Raw genomic sequence first — 23,144 nt, 5'->3', positions numbered from 1 at the left:
TAGTTCTAGTTTGTATGATGATGTATTTTTATTCTCTGGATGCTGAATTGTGGGTTTGGTTAGGTGGAGCTCTTTTCCTTCTTTCTCTCCCAGCATGCCGCAGCCTTCAAACATGCAGAAGGTCTTGTAAATGTATGTTTAGTTCCTCCCACACTAAACCACAGCCATCCAAATCTAGATCTGGAACATGTTGTTAGTCACATGGGACTGAAATCACCACCAATCACATGCTGTTGTTTTTTTTTACCTGTAGTGTGTTATTTTCAGGGTGAATGAGCATGAGTGTTAGTTTATGTATGCGTGCGTTTGATTTTTTGTTTTTCTTGCGACTCCGGTTTTTTGCTTTTATTGAAGCAGTTATTGAAGGACACAGAATGCATGATTGTGAGCATGTGACACTATATAAACACACACACACACACGAAACAAAACAACAGTTTATTTCCACCTCTGTGTAACGTATATTTTCTTGCATTGGTGAAGATTTTTAATTTTCAGCGATTGTTTCTGAATAAATTCATTGAAACTCATCATGGTGTCCGAAGATGTTCAGTTGGAACCGAATGTTACAGATAATGTTGAGTTTGGAGACGCAAAATAGGAACTTCACAAACGTTCACCAAGTTTGACAGTGACATTTAATCAATAAAGTCAATGAAAAGACTAGAAAAATCACCAATTCAAAGCACAATACAAACAAAAAACACAGAATAGAGAAGAACTCAATCAAAAAAATGCAGAAAGGTGGATCTCACAAAATCTATGCATTAAGAAATTTAGAAAGAAAAGACTTTTTGACAATTAAATCCCTAATGTTTTATTACAGTGATATTTAAAGTACATTATTTTGTCTGAATGTAATCATATTGTGGTTTTATGAGTTTTAATAATGTGTCTGGACAGAATGAGCTGCAAATCTAGTACTAAAACATCCTCCGTTGGGGATTTAAGTTGTTCTTCATCAAATTTGTGACTTTAAAGATGCTTGAAACAGACGTTCCTGTTTCCTGGTTTTCGGCTCAAGCGTATCGCCAGAAACCTCGGTTAGATCTTACCTGTTCCACCCACAGGCGTGTGTTTGCGTCCGGTTCGACTGCATTCTGATCAGCTGCACTAGTTAGTGAGTTCAGCGACTCACGACGGCTGTAAAACAAGCTGGTGAGTGTGTTTGAGAGCACAGACACAAAGAGAGACATTCTCACGGTCACAGGAAGTCACTTTACTGCAACAGCGAACAGGTTAACAGCTGCGTTCAGCCCATGCACGTCTCGCTCAGGAACGATCGCTGCGGACCGGCTGAGGTTAAAGAGAATAAACAGCAGGAGAAAGAACAAGAACACGTCCCAAAGTTTGTCTGAAGAACAAAAACACTTGAGTTTTCCTCCGTTGGAGTCTCGGTTCGCTCGCTATCGAACCATCAAACTGTACCTGACACAATAAAACCACCTCCGCGTTGTGTGTGTCAATGCAGAGACATTTCAGTCTTGCATATGTGTGTGTGTGTGTGTGTGTGTGTGTTTCCATCAGTGTCCACCAGCTGATGCGGCTCGTCTCTGGTTGCCGTGGTGACGCTGCAGTCAGGTGGGTGTGTCTCGGTTCCAGCGCAGCACCGCTGTCCATCTCTCTCTCTCTCTTGCTGTCTTTGACTCGTCGTTTGCTCGGTCTGACATCATCAACGTCTCCTGCAGTGCACAGGGTCAAAGGTCAGGGGTCAGTGAGTTGCCTATCTAGGTTGCACAATTCAGAGAAAAACGTAATGGTGATTTTTTTTTTTTACTAATTTTATTGTTTTTATAGATCAAACTTGCAAGTAGAATTTTTATATTTTTAAATAAAGCTCCAGGTTTGTTGTGCTTGTTTGTAGGGCTGCACAATTTGGACAAAAATGTTGATTACATATCAGTATCGCTATAAAATAATAGTAGTAATGAATAAAATGATAAAATAAGTTATTGCTATTATTATTTCTTTTTAGAAGAATAATACAATAAATACAATACAATATATAATAAAATAAAAAACAATAAATAAAATAACTAAAATGTAATAACATAATATAATAATATTAATAATAATGCTATATAATTCATACTAATATATATATATATATATATATATATATATATATAAAAATAAAAAAAATCTTTACATTGCTGGTAGGGTGTTGTGAATTGAACACATGAGCACATACGATTGAATTTAGATTAAAAATGAAAACGGGACTGGGCTGCTGTGTTTCCAGAGACTGTACAATTTATGCTTTTAGCAGATGCTCTTGCTCCAAAATGACAAGTATTGTATTCAGGAACTGCATTTGAAAGTATAGTGAAAGACAGGGAGCTCTCAGAGGCCTTCAGTGCCGCATTTCTTTTCTTGTGTATGTCATTATGATGTATTTGTTTAAGTTAAAAATGTTCGGGAAACGAATGAGTGAGACATTCATTCAGTTGGCCAAGGCGATTCACCTGTCCAGATGTTTACTTCAATTCTATGATTTTATATCACTGAATGATGCATAAAAAAGACATCCAATGTAACAGATAGAAAGTTAACCCAAAATGAAAATACTGGCATTATTAACTTGCTATCATTTCGTTTAGTATCCAAATGGTTTTCTTTCTTTTGCTGGACATACTTTATGAGGTGAATTTTTGAAGAATATCCTGGCAACTTTTGCAATATAATGGAAGTGAGTGAGGACTGGGGCTATAATGTACTCATAAAAGCACTCCATATGACTTATGCAATATATTCCAAGTCCTCTGAAGCCATACAATAGCTGTGTGTGACAAACAGGCTGAAATTTAAGTCATTATTCACTACAGATCACTAAACCACTGGGTTGAACTCAAGAAATTAATACCAGTGCTTTTTTGTCTTTTTTTTTTTTTCATTTTGGAGTTTGACAGCCCTGATCTTCAATTTACTATTATTATATTGAAAAGATCAGCCAGGATATTCTTTAAATATGTCCCCTCTGTGTGCCCCACAGAAAAAGAAAAAAATACTAGCACAAATCTGTCTCTCAATCTGTCATAAGTGGTTGATATGACACGAATTTGAGCAAATAAATGTTCACTATTGGGTGAATTATTCTTTTAAATTCCCATAATTAACCAACAGTAAATGTGCTTTATTGTGATCAGACTGGCAGGGATGGATTTGCACAAATCGTTGACAGAAGCATGACTTCTCTGCATTAGGGGACACACACTCACTCACACACACACACACACACTCCAGTATCTCCGAAACACAGAAAAAGAACCATGCTATATATTGTGCACATGGCAAAAAGGGATCATAACTAAACAAGTCAAATATTACATCTGGCCAGGAGCAAGAGACATTACATTTCTCATACCTACTAGACTACTATGAAAACCGAAAAGACCAAAATATACAGACTGCAGATATGAAACAACCTAGTGCAACATTTATATGTGGCACATTTCTAAAAGAATATACATTGGGAAACAATGTAGAAAAGGACTTCATTTTTTCAATCTGGATTTGACTGAATAATATATTTATACTGTTCATTTTCCTACCTACACAGATTTGGTTATGTCAGCAGAAAATTTGTTTTAGAAGCAAAGAAAGTTATTAAATCCCAATGAAAGATTATGAAGTGTGGCTATAATGAGAAAAAAGATGAATGTGCCAAAGACTTTGCCCCACCAGGGAGGAACAAATGATGCACCATGAGGAGATCAAACTCAGCCTTTGCCACGAGATATGACATTCAGGGTTCACTGATGGAGTGTAAGGTCACATCATGCTTACATCCTCCCAACACCATCCTACAGAGCCACCTACTGTAACAACAGAAATAGAGAGAAACGGGACGGCCCCAGCCTATTTTCCATTCGTGATCTCTCTCATCCATTTCGTTTAAAAACAAACTTTATTCCTGCCTTTAGGGAGAGAGTGTTATCCTCTCTAGGGATTTCACAATAAAAGATGTTAGACCACCGTAATAAATGTCAAAAGGTTACACCTCGGTGTGTATTCTGTTGTGCTTGCTATTGGTATTTCACACTTAAAACTTGTAAGGCCAGGTGCGCCGAGCATGTGTGTGTTTGCTCTTTCTGTCATCGTGTGAGAGAAGAGAGCAGTCGGAGGAGCGCTGGGGAAAAGGGCAGGAAGAGTGCAAATGCTATCCTGAGCTATGACCTTTAGCGAAAGAAAAAAATCCCCACAAAGCCAAGCCTAAGGCTAACGTCTACAGAAAACTCTTAACTATTTACTAATTATTCCGAAATTTCAAATGTGGTGTGGTGGGTAGCCATTTTCCCAACCCTTTGCCTCGCAGTGTGTGCGTCAGCATGCATAGGTTAAAAATCTGACAACTTGACCTTTCGCTGGAGATTACTTTAGTGAACTCATTAGCATGACTGTGCTCCAATGCACAAGGTATTCTGTGTAAACCAATGAACGTGTCATGTATGAGAAAAAAAACGTCTACATACAGTGAAAAGCCACTAAAATCTGAAAAAAGGTAAAATCATCCAGTGTTGCACCAAATGAATCTTATATATAGGTCTATTATGGCAGATTAAAAAAGACGTTCATTTCAATTCTTGGCATATTTCATTCAATCATATATATATATATATAATTTTTTTTTATATAATAATAATAATAATATAATAGTTAATAGTTAAATAAATTTTTATAAAGGTTTTAAATAAGTAAAAATAAATAAAATATCAATCTACTAATGTAATAATGATAATAATAGTTAAATAAATTTTTATAAAGGTTTTAAATAAGTAAAAATAAATAAAATATCAATATTAATACTACTAATGTAAATGTTAGGCAAAATAATAATTATTACTATTGTTAAAATGCAGTCTTTGTGATTTGAGAAGTCATTTCATGATTTTGGTTTTAATAGTGCATCCCTAGTTGTGGGTTTTTGCTAGGGCATTACTATCCCAAAATGCTTTGCAACTGACATATTGTATGATAAGCAAAGTCAAATCTATTTAGAAAGTTGGTACTATCCATTTTGTAAAAAGTTTTATGTGTGTTATTTTTACTCATAATGATATAATTATATGTGTGTGTGTGTGAGTCTGACCTGCCGCCGGTCTTGAAGATGAGGTCTGCGTTGGGTGCTCCTTTGGGGTGCTGGTATCGAGGCCGGCGCTCTCTGTTGGTGTTTGCGGGAGCGGGTCTCTGAGCGAGCGACTGCATCATCTCTGAAAGCACAGACGAGCAGACGCTCCATCAGCAGCTGAGACACACTGAGGCCCTGTTTACACTGGTAACGGTTACGCCTGTCGTTTACACTACTCCGGCGTTTTCGACCCTCGAAACACAGACTTTTGAATACGCTGCAGAACCCGTTCCAGTTTGAAAACGCTGTGTTTCAGTGTAAAAGGACCAAAATGGAGACTTTTGAAAACGATGGCGAGGCTGCTCACATTTCGCTCTGCGTATCCTTGACAACCGTGTAAACATTAACATCATGCTAACTGTTGTGCCCATAGATATGTGTAGGTAGATTCCCCATTCGACCGCTCCAAGCATGTAGACGCATCTGACATCTAAATAATAGGGAATCTACCTGTACATGTCTATGGTTGCACCTGCATGAATGGCCATGTGACGTGTTTTTACTGCTGTCAAACAATTAATTGCCAACAAAATAAATGTTTTTGTTTTCATAATATGTGTGTACGGTGTATATTTATTATGTATATATAAATACACACACACATATAAATATATTTACATGTCTTTATTTATATATAATTTATATTATATACATTAAATATACGTGACCCTGGACCACAAAACCAGTCATAAGGGTCAATTTTTTTTAAATTAAGATTTATACATCATCTGAGTCAAGCTGAATAAATGCTTTCCACTGATGTATGGTTTGTTAGGATTGGACAATATTTGCGGATGTGATTAATCGTTTGACAGCACTAGTGTTTCCGGTTGCACAGTGTGGACAGAGATCGTTTCTGAAACGCAGTGTAGACGAGGACCTGCAGCAGTGTAGACAGGGCCTGAGAAAGCAGCGTCAGCGCTCACCCTGATAGTCCTCCTGCTCCTGCCGCTCGTTGATGTCCAGCGTCAGCTTCTTCATGCGCATGCGCTCCTCCTGCTCCGCCTGCTGCTGGTTGAAGTGATTCGCCGCCAGATGAGACGACAGCGGCACGTTCAGGATCTTAAACTACACACACACACACACACACACACACACACACACACACACACACACACACACACACACACACACACACAGAGTTTCCTCATCAGATCACAGAGACACTAAACTATCAGAAAGTATTTTAACAATGAAATGACAAATATCATCTTTAATTACTTGTTTAAATCATTTATTTTTGTTACCTTTTTTATATTACATTTTATTTTATTTTATGCAATAATTAATATTTGAATTACATTTTTACTTAATTTATTTAAGATCTTGCATGTAATTTCTGTGGATGAACTAAGATATTAACTTTAACAAAAATATACAAATATCACACAATTAAATTATTTTACTTGGCTCTAAGAAAGTATCAAAAAGTAACAAAAATAATGACGTTATTTATAAAAGGAATTCAAGGCCATATTTGTCCTTGTTTTTAGTTAAAATACTTTCTCCTAGCTTAATTCCTTGTTTAAATAATTTAATTATTGTTTTTAACTTATTAATTTTATTTACATTTATTCTGCACTATTTTAGAATTTACTTACATTTTTAATTAATTAAATATTAAATGATTAAATAATCGATATTAAATTATTCTTAAAGATCACATAAAAAAGATCACAAAAATATTTTTCACTTTTACTAAATGTTACATAAATTAAATTTATTTTACATACTAATTGTAGATATTAATACTTCACTTGCACTATTGTTATTATTTTGGTGCTTTTTTAGCACAATTTCTCATTGCACACACAGCTATATGTTAAAAACGCTCTGGCGGCACAAATGTAGTGAGAGAGACAAAAAGAAAACAAGTTTCTGAATGTCAAGTTTCTGAAAGACTGTGAAGGGTTAAACTTGGTCACTGAGACACCAGCAGAATGAACACAAAGACGCTGTGTGTGTGTGTGTGTGTGTGTGTGTGTGTGTGTGTGTGAGAGTGTGTGTGTGTGTGTGCTGTAGTTTACACTCCCAAAGCCACATCCTGAACACACCCTGCAGACCTGAATGAAGCACCTGCATCTGAAAGTCTCTCTCCTTCTCTTCCCCTGTTCTGTTCTGAACATTTTGTCCTATTAATTGAGATTTTTGATGTTGAGTTCAAACCCATTTTCTTTTTTTGGAATGTTCTGAACGTAATTGGCGATAATTATTTGTAATTATCTATAAAAACCGGCTGTAGTAAAGCCAACATACACACGCACGCACGCACGCACGCACGCACGCACACACTCACACACACACGCACACACGCACACTCACACGCACACACACGCGCGCACATACTCACACGCACACATACTCACACGCACACACACTCACACACACACGTACACGCTGTACCTGCTGTTTGTTGCCCTTGCGTGTGAGCATGACGAACTGCATGGTGGCGCTGATGTCTGCGTCTGCGTCTGCGGTGCAGGAGGGGGCCGGAAGTAGCAAAAAAACAATTAAATTATTTATATGAGGAATTAAATGTGATTTGTCATTATTGCACCAATTTAATTGTTAATTAATAATAATTAAATAAAATAATAATTATAATCAAATTTAATAAAATAAAATAATTTTAAAATGAATATATTTTAATATATATTATTTTGACTAAATTATTTTAATTTATTAACTTAATTAAGATTAATACAGATTTATTGTTAAGAAACATCTAGTCACAAATAGAAAAGGAAACATCTAGTCACAAAAAAAAAAAAAAGTATAGTAGTACACCAATAATCAATAAACTTCAAACCACCTTTATTTGCACCATTGTTATTTAATTTCTACTTCCTGCACAATTTCTCATTGCACAGCTATATGTTAAAAATGCAGATATAAATATTCAAGCTGAAGCGATTATTTTTATCCCTCCTCGTGTTGTTTCAAACTTAAATGCTGTTATTTTTTTGTGGTTAGAAAATTTCGAAGCAGCTGCTTTCCATATAAAGCGGTCATAGTGACCACAGCTTTTAAACCCCAAAACTGACAAGAATACACCATTAAAGCATCATAAAAATAGACCATATGACTTGGTTGGAATAGAGCACACAAGTGCTACTGACTACTTTAATGGTGTAGTTTTATCAAATAAAAGCACACTTTCAGCAGTACACTAGAACTCAAAGCAGTCAGAGCTGGACTTGAAGCCACAGATCTACAAATGTGACGATCTTAAGAAAGTCAAAAGGGTCAGTTTTGCTCTCAGAAGCATGTAGAGGAGACGGTTTAGAGAGTGTTTGTGCACCTGCAGGTTTTCCAGCATCATTTTGTCCAGCGCCTGGATGAAGTCCTCGTCCTCGGCACACGCCACGTGTTTGAGTCCTCCGCCGCGGAGAGTGACCTCCTGAGCGACACAAACATCAGCGTTAGCTCAGAGCTCAGAGAAACAGCCAAACCTCCGCCTCAGCCCGACCTCACACTCACGTTATTCTCTTCATCCATCTCGTTCTCTTTGTTGGAGTCGGTCAGATAGTCGGTGTTCTCCTCTTCCTCCTCACGCTCCTCTTCCTCATTGTCTGAGCCCTCCTGAACACGTGCACAACAACACACACAGTCTAGCTGATTAAACAATGCACAAATGTTAAATGCATCCTCATTTGCCTCTAAACACTCCACGTGAAATGTCAAATTAATGTGACCCTGCAGCACAAAAGCAGTCTTAAGTCGCTGGGGTATATTTGTAGCAATAGCCAACAATACATTGTATGAGTGGTCCAGGGTCACACACACACACACATATATATATATATATATATATATGTTGTGTTTATGCATGTTTTATTTATAAATTCACAAAAGTGGTTTTATCAAAGTAAAGTAATTTGTACCATTTGGCACTAGACAAAAGGTTTTGATTTTAATTAATATTAAATAGATGTATAAGTATGTATAATTTGTATGTGTAAATATAATTTTATATACTGTATAAAATGTATATAATAATTATAATCACACACACACACACACACACACATATATATATATTAATTATTATATAAATTGTATACATTATATAAAATTTTAAGTTTTCAATATAATAAATTTTTTATTTACATTAATATTAATCAAAATAATTAATTTGAAATGAAAAACATTTATAGGCAAATGTTAACCCATTAAATCTAAAATGTGAAAAATCAATCAAATTCAAGCGGTGGCTTTTTATTTTGCATATGAATTTCATTTTGATCTTGTAGTGACTAGTGCTGGTGTGTGTTTGTTGCTCTCATCAGTCGCGTCTCTCATCTCTGCGCTTCATCAGTAAACTGTGTGTAAGAGCAGTGAGAGAGGAGGCGGGGTTTACAGCTGTCAATCACACGTCTGAGAACAGTCACCTCCTCCTCGGGTTCATTCATCTCGCTCTCGTTTCCAGACTGCTCCTCGGTCTCCGCACCTCTCTCGTCTTCGTCATCATCGTCCTCCTCATCCAGAGGCTCGTTCTCGCCCATGGCGCTGGAGGAGCGGCCGTCTTTCTCCAGGCCTGGACACACACACAGGAATGCTGCTACTGACCAAACCAGACCACAAGGGATAAAAATAAACCAGCACTACAGAATGACTGTGGTTTAAAACCTGCCGGATGACAGACACACAAACACACACACACGACAGCATTCCTGAAGAGCTATTCTGGGTCTGAGCTGCTTTAATACTGATACTCTTACACTTGCCGCAGGAATGTGTCTTTCTCTCAGCACACATCAGGTGTGAAGCGTCAATGACCAAACGCCTGAAACAAACCAGTGTCTGTGTGAGGAATGCTGCTCGACGGGGAGAGCAGAAACATGAGCGGAACAACTAGAAGAACAGCTGGGCCGCAGCAGCTCCAGCGTGTCTGTGATCATGTACTCGATGTCGATGGGGAACGGCTGATCTTTAGTCCACACATCCAGACTCTTCTTCCACCAGACGTACCTCTAAAACACACGCAAATAGAAAGCGTTTCACTGCACTGAACATCATATCTGTAGCCTGGAATAATTAGAGTTTTTTCATGTTTTCAAGTCTCTTCTGCTCTTTAAGGCTGCATTTATTTGATCAAAATTACAGTAAAAACAGTTAAATTTGTGAAATATTATTACTACTATCAATGTTGAAAACAGTTGTGCTGCCCAGTATTTTTGTGGAAACCATAATTCACTACCATTCAAAAATTAAAAGTTAAAAAAAAGAAATGAATACTTTCATTCATCAAGGACGCACTGAATTGATCAAAAGACATTTATAATGTTGCAAAAAAATTTTTTAAAATAAATGCTCTTCTTTTGAACTATACATTTTTATCGCTGAAATTCAATTCTGAAATATCATCCATGAGCTCAGAATGATGCCAACATTTATGACTTTATTCTATTGACAGCCCAGGTTTTTCCACCAATCACAGGAGACGTCGCACACAATCATCCGTCTGTGATTGGCTGGTCCAAAGGCAAACGCTCACCTGGAAGTAAATGAGGAAGCAGTCGAGCTTCTTCTTGCTGGAGCCGCGGTCGAAATACTGTCCGCAGGTGTCCAGCAGGGTGCAGACCAAGCGGATGCGGAACAGGTGCTCGGGGGGGTCCAGCGGGCTCGGGGAACCGTCTGTGTTCACACCGAACGAGGTGAAGGAGAAGAGCGTGCGGAAGATGACGGCAGACTCCACCATACGGTAGTTATACAGCTCACCCAGGAACTTAGCGCTGCTGATCCGCCGCTGGTTAAACTTGGGCTGGTTCACCTGAGAACCAAACACACATCAACATCTAAAGCATCTACAAATCTCTAATCCAAGCATTAGAATTGCATTAGATAATCATTTTTTGATTCTGACTTAGAATCTACATCATATGACGTTGTTGACATCATTGATGATTTTGCTTTCTATTATTATAAGTGCAAATGCAATTAAACGCCTCTCTTTTTAATGTCACATAATTAGTTACTATAATTAGAAGTTACTATAGAATTAGTTACTATATTAGTACTAAACTTAATCAACACTGAACTAAAGATCCAAATAATCCAAACAATCCTGAATAATCCATGTATCATAGTTTTCAAAAAATATTGGGCAGCACAACTGTTTTCAACATTGATAATAATCAGAAATGTTTCTCGAGCAGCAAATCAGCATATTAGAATGATTTCTGAAGATCATGTGACACTGAAGACTGGAGAAATGATGCTGAAAATTCAGCTTTTATCACAGAAATCAATTACATTTTAATATATATTCACATAGAAAACAGCTATTTTAAATTGTAAAACTATTTCACTATTTGTACTGTATTTGTTTAGCTTTTTCCTACTGTATTTGATCAAATAAATGCAGGCTTAGTGAGCAGAAGCGGCTTAAAACATTAAAAAATTAAAATATTTAAAAACTTCTGACTGGTAGTGTAGATACATTTCTGTAATTAAGAGTTAATGCTTTTACTTAATGTGTTTAATTGGAACTAAAATAATGACTAAATGCAAAAAAATCTTATATTAGGACTAAATATTTGAACTACATTTTATCAACATTGAACTGAATTGGTCTGATTAATGACACTATTGTTTTTTTAGAGCTGCTTTACAGCTGAAATTAAATTCAGTTCAGAATTTTAGAAGTTTGAACAATGTTTCTGTAATAATAATGTTAATGTTCTGTAATTAATGATGTTTCTGCAATATAACAATTTTCCTGTTTATTACTGTGAAGCTGCTTTGAAACAATCTGTATTGCATAAAGCGCTATAGAAATAAGTGACTTGACTTGACTAGAAGTAATGCAATCAAGTAATGGGTTGCCAATCCTGCCAGCAGATTGGCCACGCAGTGGATGCTGTTGTACTTGACGTTCCAGATGTTGATCATACAGCAGATCAGGTAACTCTTCACATCAGGGTCGTGCCAGGACAGCTTCCTCATCTGCCTCAACACCTACAGACAACAAAACTGATTTTACACACAAGTAAAAGCTCAATGCACTCCTCCAGCATTCTGCTTGTTTTTTGTGTCTTTGTAGATTGGGAACAGCCTAAAATAAATATAATACAAACATTAATTAATTTAAATGATGTGCATTTTATCAATAAATAACTAAATAAATATATATATATACATATATATATACATATATTGTTATGTTATATATTATAAGTTTTCATTGTATTTATACTTTACTACACACACACACACACACAGTTATTAAATAATAGATACTTTAATAATACTATATAATAATAAGATACATACATTTTTACATTTTGCTTTTTTAAGGTATTTTCTACTATATATGCATTTATTCTTTTACTATATATAAAAGTATAACACACACACACACTTATTAAGCAATAGATACTTTTATAATAATATATAATAAATGTACATTTTAAGATATTTTTGATATATTCATGTTTTTAATGTGTTTTTAAAGTATTTACAATAATTTTTCATAATATATTAGTTATTGCAGTATTTTTATATTTTATATATTGTATTATGATTTAAATTTTATATGTAAAATTTGTTTATATAATATGTAGACTAGTATTATAACTTTACAAAATATAATAATTTTATATATTATTAATATAATTGTATATTTATGTATTTTCTAAAAAAAATTACATACATATATACATATACTGTATTTATACAGCGCTGAACTGAAGTGTTTGACAGCTTCAGTGATTATAAAGGTTGCTTTCTGTATATAACTCATTCACAATTTTAATAACTTTAAGTTTTATTTTCAAGCTACTAATAGGACAATGACCACATACACACTGCTAAATGTCAGGAGTGACAAATTTGACGCAAAATTACAATCACACTGCCTAATGTTCACGCTTCTTTTGGCCACAAATGAATAAATATATGTTATATTATATAATATATGGGCCACAAAATAAATGCGGTACCCCTGCGTCCACCGCATACGTGACGCACCTTCTCAGTGGTGACCTTGGACAGGTCTTTGTAGAGGAGTTTGCGGATGTACTCCTGCAGCGGCGGCCTCTTCCTGCGCACCGTCTTCTCCATCGGCGGTGGGTTGCAGTAGTAATAGGCGTTCTCCACCATCGTCACGTAACGCACATCCAGATGCTGAGCCTGCTTCTTACGCATCATTTGCTCCTGTGAACACACACACGATCAACAGCATGAAGAGGGCGGCTGCAGGTTTGCATGCTTGTGTGTCTGTTTGTGTGAAGACGGACCAGTAAGACGCTCGTGCGCAGGTGAGATTCCGGTGAGCGGAAGAGAAAGCGTCCACACGTCTCCAGCAGTGTGCAGGCCATCTCAATATGATGGTGAGAGAAATCAGACAGCAGCATCTGCACAAACACACACACACACACACACACACACAAACACAAACAAACACACAGAGCGTTAGAGATGCTGGAATAAATGTCTGTATTGAGGATATGATGACACAAAAGTTTCAGCAGTCAATGTTATCAGCACATGAACTTTAATATCACAGCAAAGCTAAAATGCTACTGAACCTGTGTTATTTTAGTATTACTAATATACTATTATTACATTACAAATTTATAATATAAAGTTTTTTATATTTTCAGTTCATTTAAATTTTTTGTAAAAAAAGTTGTATTAATTTTATGTATATTTTTAATTTTATTAGTTTTTTTTAAATATGTTTAATATCTTTTTATTTCAGTTTTAGTCCTAGTACTTTTAGCACTTCAATTTAAAATTATTTTATGTATCAGTTAGTTCCAGTGTAATTTTAGCATCATTGAGACACTATTATAGTTTTTATTAATATTTAGGGTATTTTTATATTTTGTTACAATTTTAATTTTAGTTAAAGTTTTAGTAATTTTGTTGTGTTTTTTGTCATTTCAGTTTTAAATTCAGTTTTAGTTTGATATTTTAGTACTTCAAGTTAAACATATTTATTTTTTATCAGTTCGTTCCAATGTAATTTTAGTATCATTGAGATACTGTAATATTTGTTAATATTTTGAATATATTTTAATTTGAATATTTTCTGTTTGCATCTTTATTTTAATTTCTTTTAAGTAATTTTTATAATTTTTTTCTAGATAGTTTTTATGTCTATAGAATTTTTTTAGCTATTTCAGTATTTCAAGTTAAAATAAGAAATACATATATCATTTTTTAATATTTGAATTTTATTTCAAGCAACAAAAGTTTTTCTTATGGTTTGAGTTTTAGTTATAGGTAACTATAAAAATGCTGGTTAGTTTGTTTAGTTTTCAGTTAGGTCCCTTATTAATTGCATTAACATTTCTAATTTTGTTTTAAAGCTTTTAAAGTTTAAGTTTTTCATCTAATATTTATATTTTATTTTAGCTTCATTTCAATGACCAAAAATTATTTTTAATAGTTATTAAAAATAAAATAGTTACACTGTATTGAACTCCCTCTTTAATTTATAGTACATATTAAATAAAAACAAATCAAATTAACAGAGACTGCTATCATTAGCTGTTTTATTTTAGCATGGACTTCATAGTCAAGCACTACTGCTGACATCCCTAGTTAGTACACACTGTAGGTGTCATCAGCTCACCTTGAGGCAGTGCAGCGCGTCCGTTTTGGAAAACATCTTGAACTTGGCCAACTCCCCGATGAACCTCACCGTCTTATTCTTGGTCTCAATGTTGATTTGGTCCTTCTTTCTGATCTGTAAGAAACACACACACACACTCACTTTCATGTGTTATTTGTGTGAAACTGGTTTCTGGTGACTTGCAGACCCAGACAGCATTTTAGGGCATCCTGATTCTAAAATAGCTTGTTTTGGTACTAAAATACCTCATTTGATAGCCTTTAGCTAATGAGAAACACACTCACATGAAATCTGAAATCTCCTTTGAGCATTGAGCAGAGGTCTTCAGCCACGTCAGACATACACGGGTGTAGAGTGGCCACCAGACGAGCGTAGAACGGCAACAGATCCAGCCTGACACACACAGATGTAAAATTATTAATGCACAGCCATTTAACCAATCTGAATGAACACCTGATGAGATCAAATGACTGAAAACTCAAGAGCCCTGGCTCCATCTAGTGTTCACATCTACAGATGCTGTAAACACACACACACACACACCTCTGTCTGGGCACCGTGAAAAGAGCTCGAACCAACTTCCTGCGATTGGACTTGGTGTTCATGTTCATACAGAAGTCCATAGCAGCCTGAAAACACACAGGAACACGTTTGAACACAAAACAGGCATTACAACCCATCAGCCCAATGTGATAAAAAAAAAAAAAAAGGTTTTAGGTAATTGAAATAAAGCTGAAATAATATAAAAATAATATACATTTAATATACATTTTAAAAAGTATTTTCAACAATCATAATGATAAAAGCATAACAAAATGACTAAAATAAAATGAAAACATTAACAAAAAATATGTGTTCAATGAAAAACCTAAACTTAATAATAGAACTGAAAAAAAAAAAAAAGATAAATAGAAATATTAATAACCTAATAAAATGATAAAAACACAATAAAATTATTAAAACTAAAATGAAATCTGAAAAAACTAACAAAATAAAAGTATTTAATGTAAAGCTTTAAAAAACATACAAAAATAAAAACTTAAAATCTAAACATGAAATAAAATAAAAGTATTCAATGAAAAAATTAGAATAAAAATTACATTTGAAGAAGTTTTATTTTGAAGTGTGTGTGTGTGTGTGCGCGCGCGTTTTTGTGACATATGAGGACACAAATTTGTTAATGACATGGGTATGAAGGTATTACAAGGAGAAGGTGATTTATGAGGACATTGCCCCATGTCCCCATATTTCAAAAGGCTTATAAATCATACAGAGTGAGTTTTTTTGAGAAAGTAAAAATGCACAAAGTTTCCTGTAAGGGGTAGGTTTAGGGGTAGGGTTGGTGTAGGGCAATAGCACATACAGTTTGTACAGTATAAAAACCATTACGCCTATGGAATGTCCCCACAATTCACAAAAACAAACCTGTGTGAGTCTGTGTGTGTGTTTTGTGTGTTTTAACTCATTACCTTGTCAATCAGGTCTCTGTTGATGCAGTTTGGGAGCTGCTGGATGAAAGCATCCACAATGAGTTTGAGATGAGAGCCGGTGCTGGCCTCCTCATCCTCCTGCTCTGTACACACACACACAAACAAATGACATGACAATTCAAACACTGACTTATGATAATGAATCTGCACATATAAAGAATTACAGGGGGAAAAAAAGCAAAATACAGATAAAGTCAGGCTGCTGGAAAGATTCAGTGCCCTCTGGAGGTTTTGGAGGTGCATTGATCAGTGTGTTTCATTGAGGAAGCAAGTTTACCTTGCTCATCCAGTAACTTTTTGGCCAGTTCTTCACTTTCAGTCTCGTCGGCTACGTCCAGATCTATCGGCTCATCAGTGATGTCCAGCGCTTCCAACTCCATCTCCAACTCCTCAGTGCTGTTTCCCTCTTGTGCTTCTGCACACAAACAACAAAGACCACATAATGCTTCACATACTTAAAAAAAACTATATAAACAAGCTACTAAAAATGACGAAACCACCCAACAAAATAAATGCTAATTTTACTAGAATGAAAATAAAAACAGAAAATGTAAAAATAAACACTAATTCAAAATATAAAAACTATAATAATATAAAATTAGTAAAAATGACTAACTAAAATTAAAATGTAAATGTAAAACAGAAAATGTATGAATAAAAACTGATTTATAATATTAATAAAAAACTATAATCTATAACTCAATGATACTAAAACAACATTGGTACTAACATTACAACAACTGAAATTAAATAAATGCTAAATGGGGGGGGGCTATTAAAAAGGAAATTACTAACAATTACTAAAAAGGAAAAATGTAGGCTAATTCTAAATATTAATAAATACTATGACAGTATATAAGTAATAGTGAAAGCATTCAGTACCTTTGCTGGTTTGGCTGCTCTTCTCGTTGTCCTTGAAGAGGATAGCAGGTACAAACGCCTTCAGATCCACCATGTTCTCGTAGAAGTTACGCGCGTCCTCGTCCTCCCAGATCCCTCCGTCCAGATCGTACTCTCCCGGTTTCCCCGGCGTAAAGATATCGATGCCAGGACCGTGTTCTGCCACACAAATCAACAACGAATTAGGGCTATCAAAAAAAAAATCTAATTTTGAATATTCGTCGAATTTAAAAAAATTCAAAAACGTTGCATTCGAATTTTAGGTGTGCGTCAGGAAGCACTGCTGCGTTGTTCATTAAAAATATATCGGAAAAAGAGAACATCAATGCGGAGAAGATCTTGTTTACATCAAAACTGAAACCAAGCCGTTCACACAGAAAACATATTTCGCGCATTTTCTAGACGGACATTTATTACTGTTGCACTTGCATCTCGCACAAAAGAGCCACATGTTTAGAAAGCCATGTAAAATTCATGCAATTTAACATATATCGCCCTTTGTATTAAACTATGCATAAATACATGATGCTGTTTTGTTTATAGTTGATGAAGCAACTTAATTATAATTGGTTATTTTGATCATATTTAAGTACAAAATTCGAATTTAGTTTTTCAGCTGAGCCATACAAAAAATCATGCGCATGCCAAGACAAACTCTCAACAGATGAAGTCGTGCCGACTGTCGCACCTTCCTGGACGGTTTTGTCCAGAGGAAGTTCAGGCATGTTCTCGTCCAGCAGATCGGCCAGCGTTTGCGTGTTTGCCAGCAGCTTCTGATAGGAGGTGGCGAACTCCTCGTACTGCTTATGTCTGTCCTCGCTGAGCTCTCCTTTAGAGTGCAGGATACGCCTGCACAGAGACACAAAACATTATCATTACTATTCAAATGCAATCAATGAAAATAATTCCAAAGCTGAAGCAGAAGCACATCTCAGAGCAACACACAGCACTGTTTCTGAATCTGCATTTTGTAATGAATCGCTTGAGTGAATAACTCCTCAAAAAGAGGAGTGACTTTCTGAAGGGATCAGCTGGACTGAACGAATCATTGAGTTAATGATTCAATGACTCACTCATTAAGATTTAAGTAAATGGATTAGATAGGGATTAATTTAAGTAAATGCATTTATGCCAGTTATGAGTTTAATTAAACAGCCTGTGTAAATATCAGTGTTATTTTATTATAGTTTTTATTAATATTTTGAATTAGATTTATTTTTATATTTTCTGTTTTCATTTTAGTTAAAGTTTTAATCATTTTGTTGAGTGTTTTCAATATTTTTATTAGTTTAATTTTATTATACTTTTATTCATATTTTTTATTAGATTTTATTTTCATATTTTCTGCTTTCAGTTTAATTTGAAAGTTTTGGTAATTTTTATTAGTTTTATTTTATTATAGTTTCTAATTAAAATTTTTATTTTTCTATTTTCATTTTAGTTAAAGTTTTAGTAACTTTCTTGGGTATTTTTGTCAATTTTATTTTATTTTATTTTTTTAAATGTCTATGTTTTTACTCTTTATTTCATTTTTTGTTATTTTCGTATATAATCTAAATAAAATGAGAAATGCTGCCTTGTCAGCTAGCTGAAATACGTTTTTTTGTTTATTACTTTTTTATATATTTTACAGTCAGATTGTGTCATATTATTCTACTGAATTCATTAATTAAATATATGAAATTGACATAAAAGAAGATGCACACATGCTTAGAGACTCACATTAAATGCTATGAAAGATGCAGAACAAAAACTTCCAGAAATTATGGCCTCTAGAAGGTAGTTCTGTGGCGTCAATAATCAAATCAAATCGAATCGTGAGATTGCAAACAATTCCCACCCCTAACAGACCCTTTTTACAGACAGTTATGACACATTTCCACAGTTATTAACATTGTGTAAATGGAAGACTTCTGCTTCTGTGAACCTTGAAATGTGAAAAGGGTCTATATACAGACTGACCTGTTCTGTCTCTCGATGTTCTGCAGCTCTCGGTGGTCTTTCTTCAGGTGTTTGGTGAGAGAGGTGAAATATTCTCTCAGCAGGTTCTGGAAAGGCTGCTGTTTCTCTGCATTAATGATCTGACAGGGAGGGAAGGACGAGCTGAACTTCTCCACCGCGTTCTTGACCTTCCGTGGCACCAGCCCGGCGATATCGTCTCCGCAGTGCTTGCAGAAGCTGATGATGACGGAAACGTGAGTGTGCGTCTCTCGGTCGGCGCCGATGATGTTCTTCAGCTGCTCGTAGATGAGCGACAGCCCTTCTTTATCCGTGAACAGACCCACGATGGTGAGCTCGGCGATGAAGCGCAGGTCGGTCCGCAGTTTGCTCACGTTGGGCGACTTCTCCTCCTTCCTGGCCTCGAAGTGTCTCTTCCAGGCGGCGAGGAGATGCGGTGCGAAATCAGTGTAGCGCTGGTGGAAGAGGGAGCAGAGATGAACGGCGCAGCCCACGTCCGAGATCTTCAGCTTGGCCTCCACCATGGAGCTCACGGCTTCGCCGATGTACTTGCTGAGGTTGAGCGAGTCGAAGTCCTGCGACAGCGAGCCGCGCTGCTGCTCCGTGAGCGTGCGGAGCTTCTTGACGAACGCCGTGTTCTTCTTCAGGCTGGAGTCCAGGCGGCTGAAGAAGGCCTCCTCGGGACGCGTCTCCGGTGCGTGCTGGTTCTTCACGCGCAGCTCCTTTCTGCCGTGGTGTCGCTCCCACGCCTCCTGCTGGAGCTGTTCCACCTCCTCTTTCTCCCTGATGAGACACGAAGAACAAACTGTGATTACAAAGCATTTTAGTAGCAATGAGATGCTATTATATTTTTATTAACAACTGAAATCAATGTAAATTTTTTTCTGCTTTTATTTGAATTTTTTTTTAAGTTTCAAAATTGTTTGTGTGTTTTTGTCATTTTTATCAGTTTTTTTGTTTTATCAATATGTCCATTTAGTTTTAATATTTTTTATTTCATTTTGTAGTTTTTGTTATTTTAGTACATCAAGGAAAATTAAATGAAAATGCAATTTTCTTGGAACTAGATGAATTTGAAGTTTTTAAATATTTTATTTTATTTCAGTTAATCTTTATTTTTTTTCAAGTAATAAAATGTTTATTATGGCTTTAGTTTTAGTGAACTATAATAACCCTGCAAAGCAAAACCGCGCATTTTGATTAAATGAGTTTTTATTGTTATATTTTCCTATTTTATTCCTGGAACTAGATGAATTGCATTTTAAAGATTTTATTTTAGTTCAAATTAATTTTTTCAGGTAACAATTTGGACTGGTTTTAAAAAAACACATCAAAATATATAAACAAAAAATGTTTAATACAACAACATATAAAACGTGGAGCTTTAATCAGAATGCTATATTGAAAATTATGTTTCTTGTTGCAACAATCACAACTTTCTGTAGGAAGCTTACATTTTTTATATTTATATTTAGTCATATTTTATATTTCATATTTTTATATTGGTAAATATGTAAATTTGATTTGAAATAAATATGACCTTAAATGTTCCTTTAGTGTTTTGGAAAAAATACAGAGAAATTTGTGCTACATTGTCCAGCCCTCTTACTTGAGCTGTGCAGCCTCTTCCTCTTTCTGTCGTTTGGCTTCCTCCTCCAGGAGCTTCTTCTCCTGTTCCTCCTGCTGTCTCTTCTCCTCCTCCTCTTTCTTCTTCTGCTCCTCCTCTGCCCTCTGCTTCTCCTCCTCTTTCTTCTTCTGCTCCTTCTCCTCCCTCTTCCTCTTGTCCTCCTCAGCCCGTCTCTTCTTATCTTCCGCCGTCTTGCCTCCGTCCTTCTTCGCGCTCATCTTGGTCTCGTCTTTGCTCTTGTCGCGGGACGCGGCGGCCTGTCTGTCTGCGTCTCTGTCCTTGTTGCTGAAGGAGCCCGTCTCTCTCTCCTCCATGTTGACGGACTTCTTACGTTCAGCAGGCATACTGCTACTGCAAAACATTACAGAACAATAAAACCGTATCTGTTAATAAATACAAACATAGAAAGTCAAGGGCTGTGTTTTGTATACGTTTTTTTTTATTATTTTGCATTTTTTATCAAATTTTGCATTGAAAAATATACTGTATACAAAAATATTTTATGAAATTTTGCATATGGCACACATTTTAAAAATTATTTGTATTGAATACAGTATACTGTACACAGCATGCTGTTTTACATTTTTTCTGCATTTTTAAACTAAATTTTGCATTTAAAATATTATACTCTATACAGCATTTAAAAAATATATTTAGCACTTGTAATCAAATGTTGCATATGACACACTTTTAAAAAAATCACTTTTTTTAATCAAATTTTGCACATGGAATACTTTTTTTTTAACGTTTTTGAAAACAATTTGCCACTGAAAAATTATACTGCAAATAATAAAATATAAAACAATTTTCATTAAAAATCATTGTTGTGTATACAGCATACTGTTTCTTAAAACATTTGTATTTTTCTTAAGTAATAATGATCTTTAAAAAAGCATCATATGACCCCTTTAAAAATGTCAGTCACTCTGGATAACTTGTACTTGTACTGTACTACTGCATTATGGGATATAACATCTCAGTCTGCTCTGGTTGTATACCCCACATTTTGGCCATGCCGTGGTTATTTGATTTGTTTATTTCATACATGTAATGCAGAAATACTGCGTAGTCCAGGTAAGGTGGTCTCAGCACGTGCCGCTCCTGAAACACACCTGTCAATCACGCTCAGGTGATCAGCTTCAGGTGTGTGCTTCATTAACACTAGACTCTGATGTCTGATCTACATGCAGCTGCAGGCTCAAATTCAGCCACATTCCGGTTCCGTTCGCAGGCTCAAACCACACACACACACACACTCACACACGTATCCTACTTTGTATGCCGTTCTCTGACCTAATAAAGACTCTCAGTAACAAACAAAAAAAACAAGGAACAAACACATCGACCAAATAAAAACAATCAGCAACTGCTGCATTAACGAAAGCCGGCCAAATAAACCAGACAAATACTGCCTGTCACTGTCATCTCAACATAATTTAACATTATAACATGCAGTTCACATATAACAGAAATGCGATCATTTTTATGAAGCCATTTGATGTTTTAACTGAATTAGCATTAGCCGTTAGCTGTTTGAGGCCGCACATAGGTCAAATATCAACACGTTTATGCCGCAAACAGACGGAAACGGTAGAAACAAAGAGATTTTCCGTCAGTTATTTGAACACTTGTGTTTTGAATGAAATGTCAGTCTTACCTCATGTGCTTGTGTTAATATTCATAAGTTTGAGCTGTAAATGACGGCGCTTGATAGTTTTCAATATTAGGACCCCTGAATTCGGCGTCCCCAAACGTGCCTGATCAAAACATATTATCCGCCTCAAAAATACGTGAGGATAAAACCGATAAAATCGCAAACCTAGATAAATACATATAACACGTAAATATACCCCTAAAATGAATACATAACACACCTCCAATGTTTAGCTTAAACCCGTTTAATAAATGTGTGCAAGTTAACTTTGTTTATTTCATGTTACTGTAACCCTTCAGACAGTGTAAACCTTTAGAACCTTTTATTGTCATTTTTATTTCGTTTAATCTATCTATCTATCTATCTATCTATCTATCTATCATTAATCACCAGAACGATGTACGTATATTGCATTTATTTATAATATTAGGCAATGTAAGCTTTGAGATTCGTTTAGTGTGATTTTTATTTAGTTTAATGTAGGTAGCTAGCTTGCTAGCTATCTATATAATCATGAATCACCTGAAAGATACACCTTTATTGTATTTATTTTGCAGAATTTTCCCTATTACAAATAACATTTATTTATTTATTTAAAAAACATCCAATTGTACATATTCATTATTCAAACAACTTCTTATAAAAGTAATTTTTACATCAGAAAGTGACATAAACCTGAGAATCAAACATCTGATATGAAAAACGAAAAAAGCTTGCAAATCTAGCCTATTTCTATAATCTTATTATAATGCCGCGAAACTATTATAATCGTGGCCTGCAGATGGCGCTATTGACACGTGACA

At 35.4% G+C, this 23,144-nt stretch overlaps 1 protein-coding gene across 1 annotated transcript; it reads right to left on the bottom strand.

Moving 5' to 3' along the window:
• Positions 1–620: 620 nt before the first annotated feature.
• Positions 621–22,428, bottom strand: LOC107658991 (UPF2 regulator of nonsense mediated mRNA decay). Its single transcript, XM_016447749.1, is given in 22 exon segments — positions 621–1,682; positions 5,090–5,210; positions 6,055–6,196; positions 7,532–7,617; positions 8,348–8,528; positions 8,609–8,710; positions 9,520–9,657; positions 9,913–10,101; positions 10,626–10,945; positions 11,917–12,088; positions 13,100–13,285; positions 13,369–13,485; positions 14,712–14,825; positions 14,996–15,104; positions 15,255–15,340; positions 16,181–16,284; positions 16,479–16,616; positions 17,084–17,260; positions 17,790–17,950; positions 19,064–19,843; positions 20,670–21,038; positions 22,345–22,428. Coding segments are annotated over 22 exon segments (3,807 nt in total). The 5' UTR covers positions 22,350–22,428; the 3' UTR covers positions 621–1,672.
• Between the last annotated feature and the right edge of the window lie 716 nt (positions 22,429–23,144).

The sequence above is a fragment of the Sinocyclocheilus anshuiensis genome, unplaced genomic scaffold (assembly GCF_001515605.1).
Source record: "Sinocyclocheilus anshuiensis isolate Anshui unplaced genomic scaffold, SAMN03320099.WGS_v1.1 scaffold283, whole genome shotgun sequence".
In the NCBI taxonomy this organism is placed as follows: domain Eukaryota; kingdom Metazoa; phylum Chordata; class Actinopteri; order Cypriniformes; family Cyprinidae; genus Sinocyclocheilus; species Sinocyclocheilus anshuiensis.
Note: the sequence above shows the minus strand (reverse complement) of the source record. Positions and strands in the feature narration are given on the sequence as shown.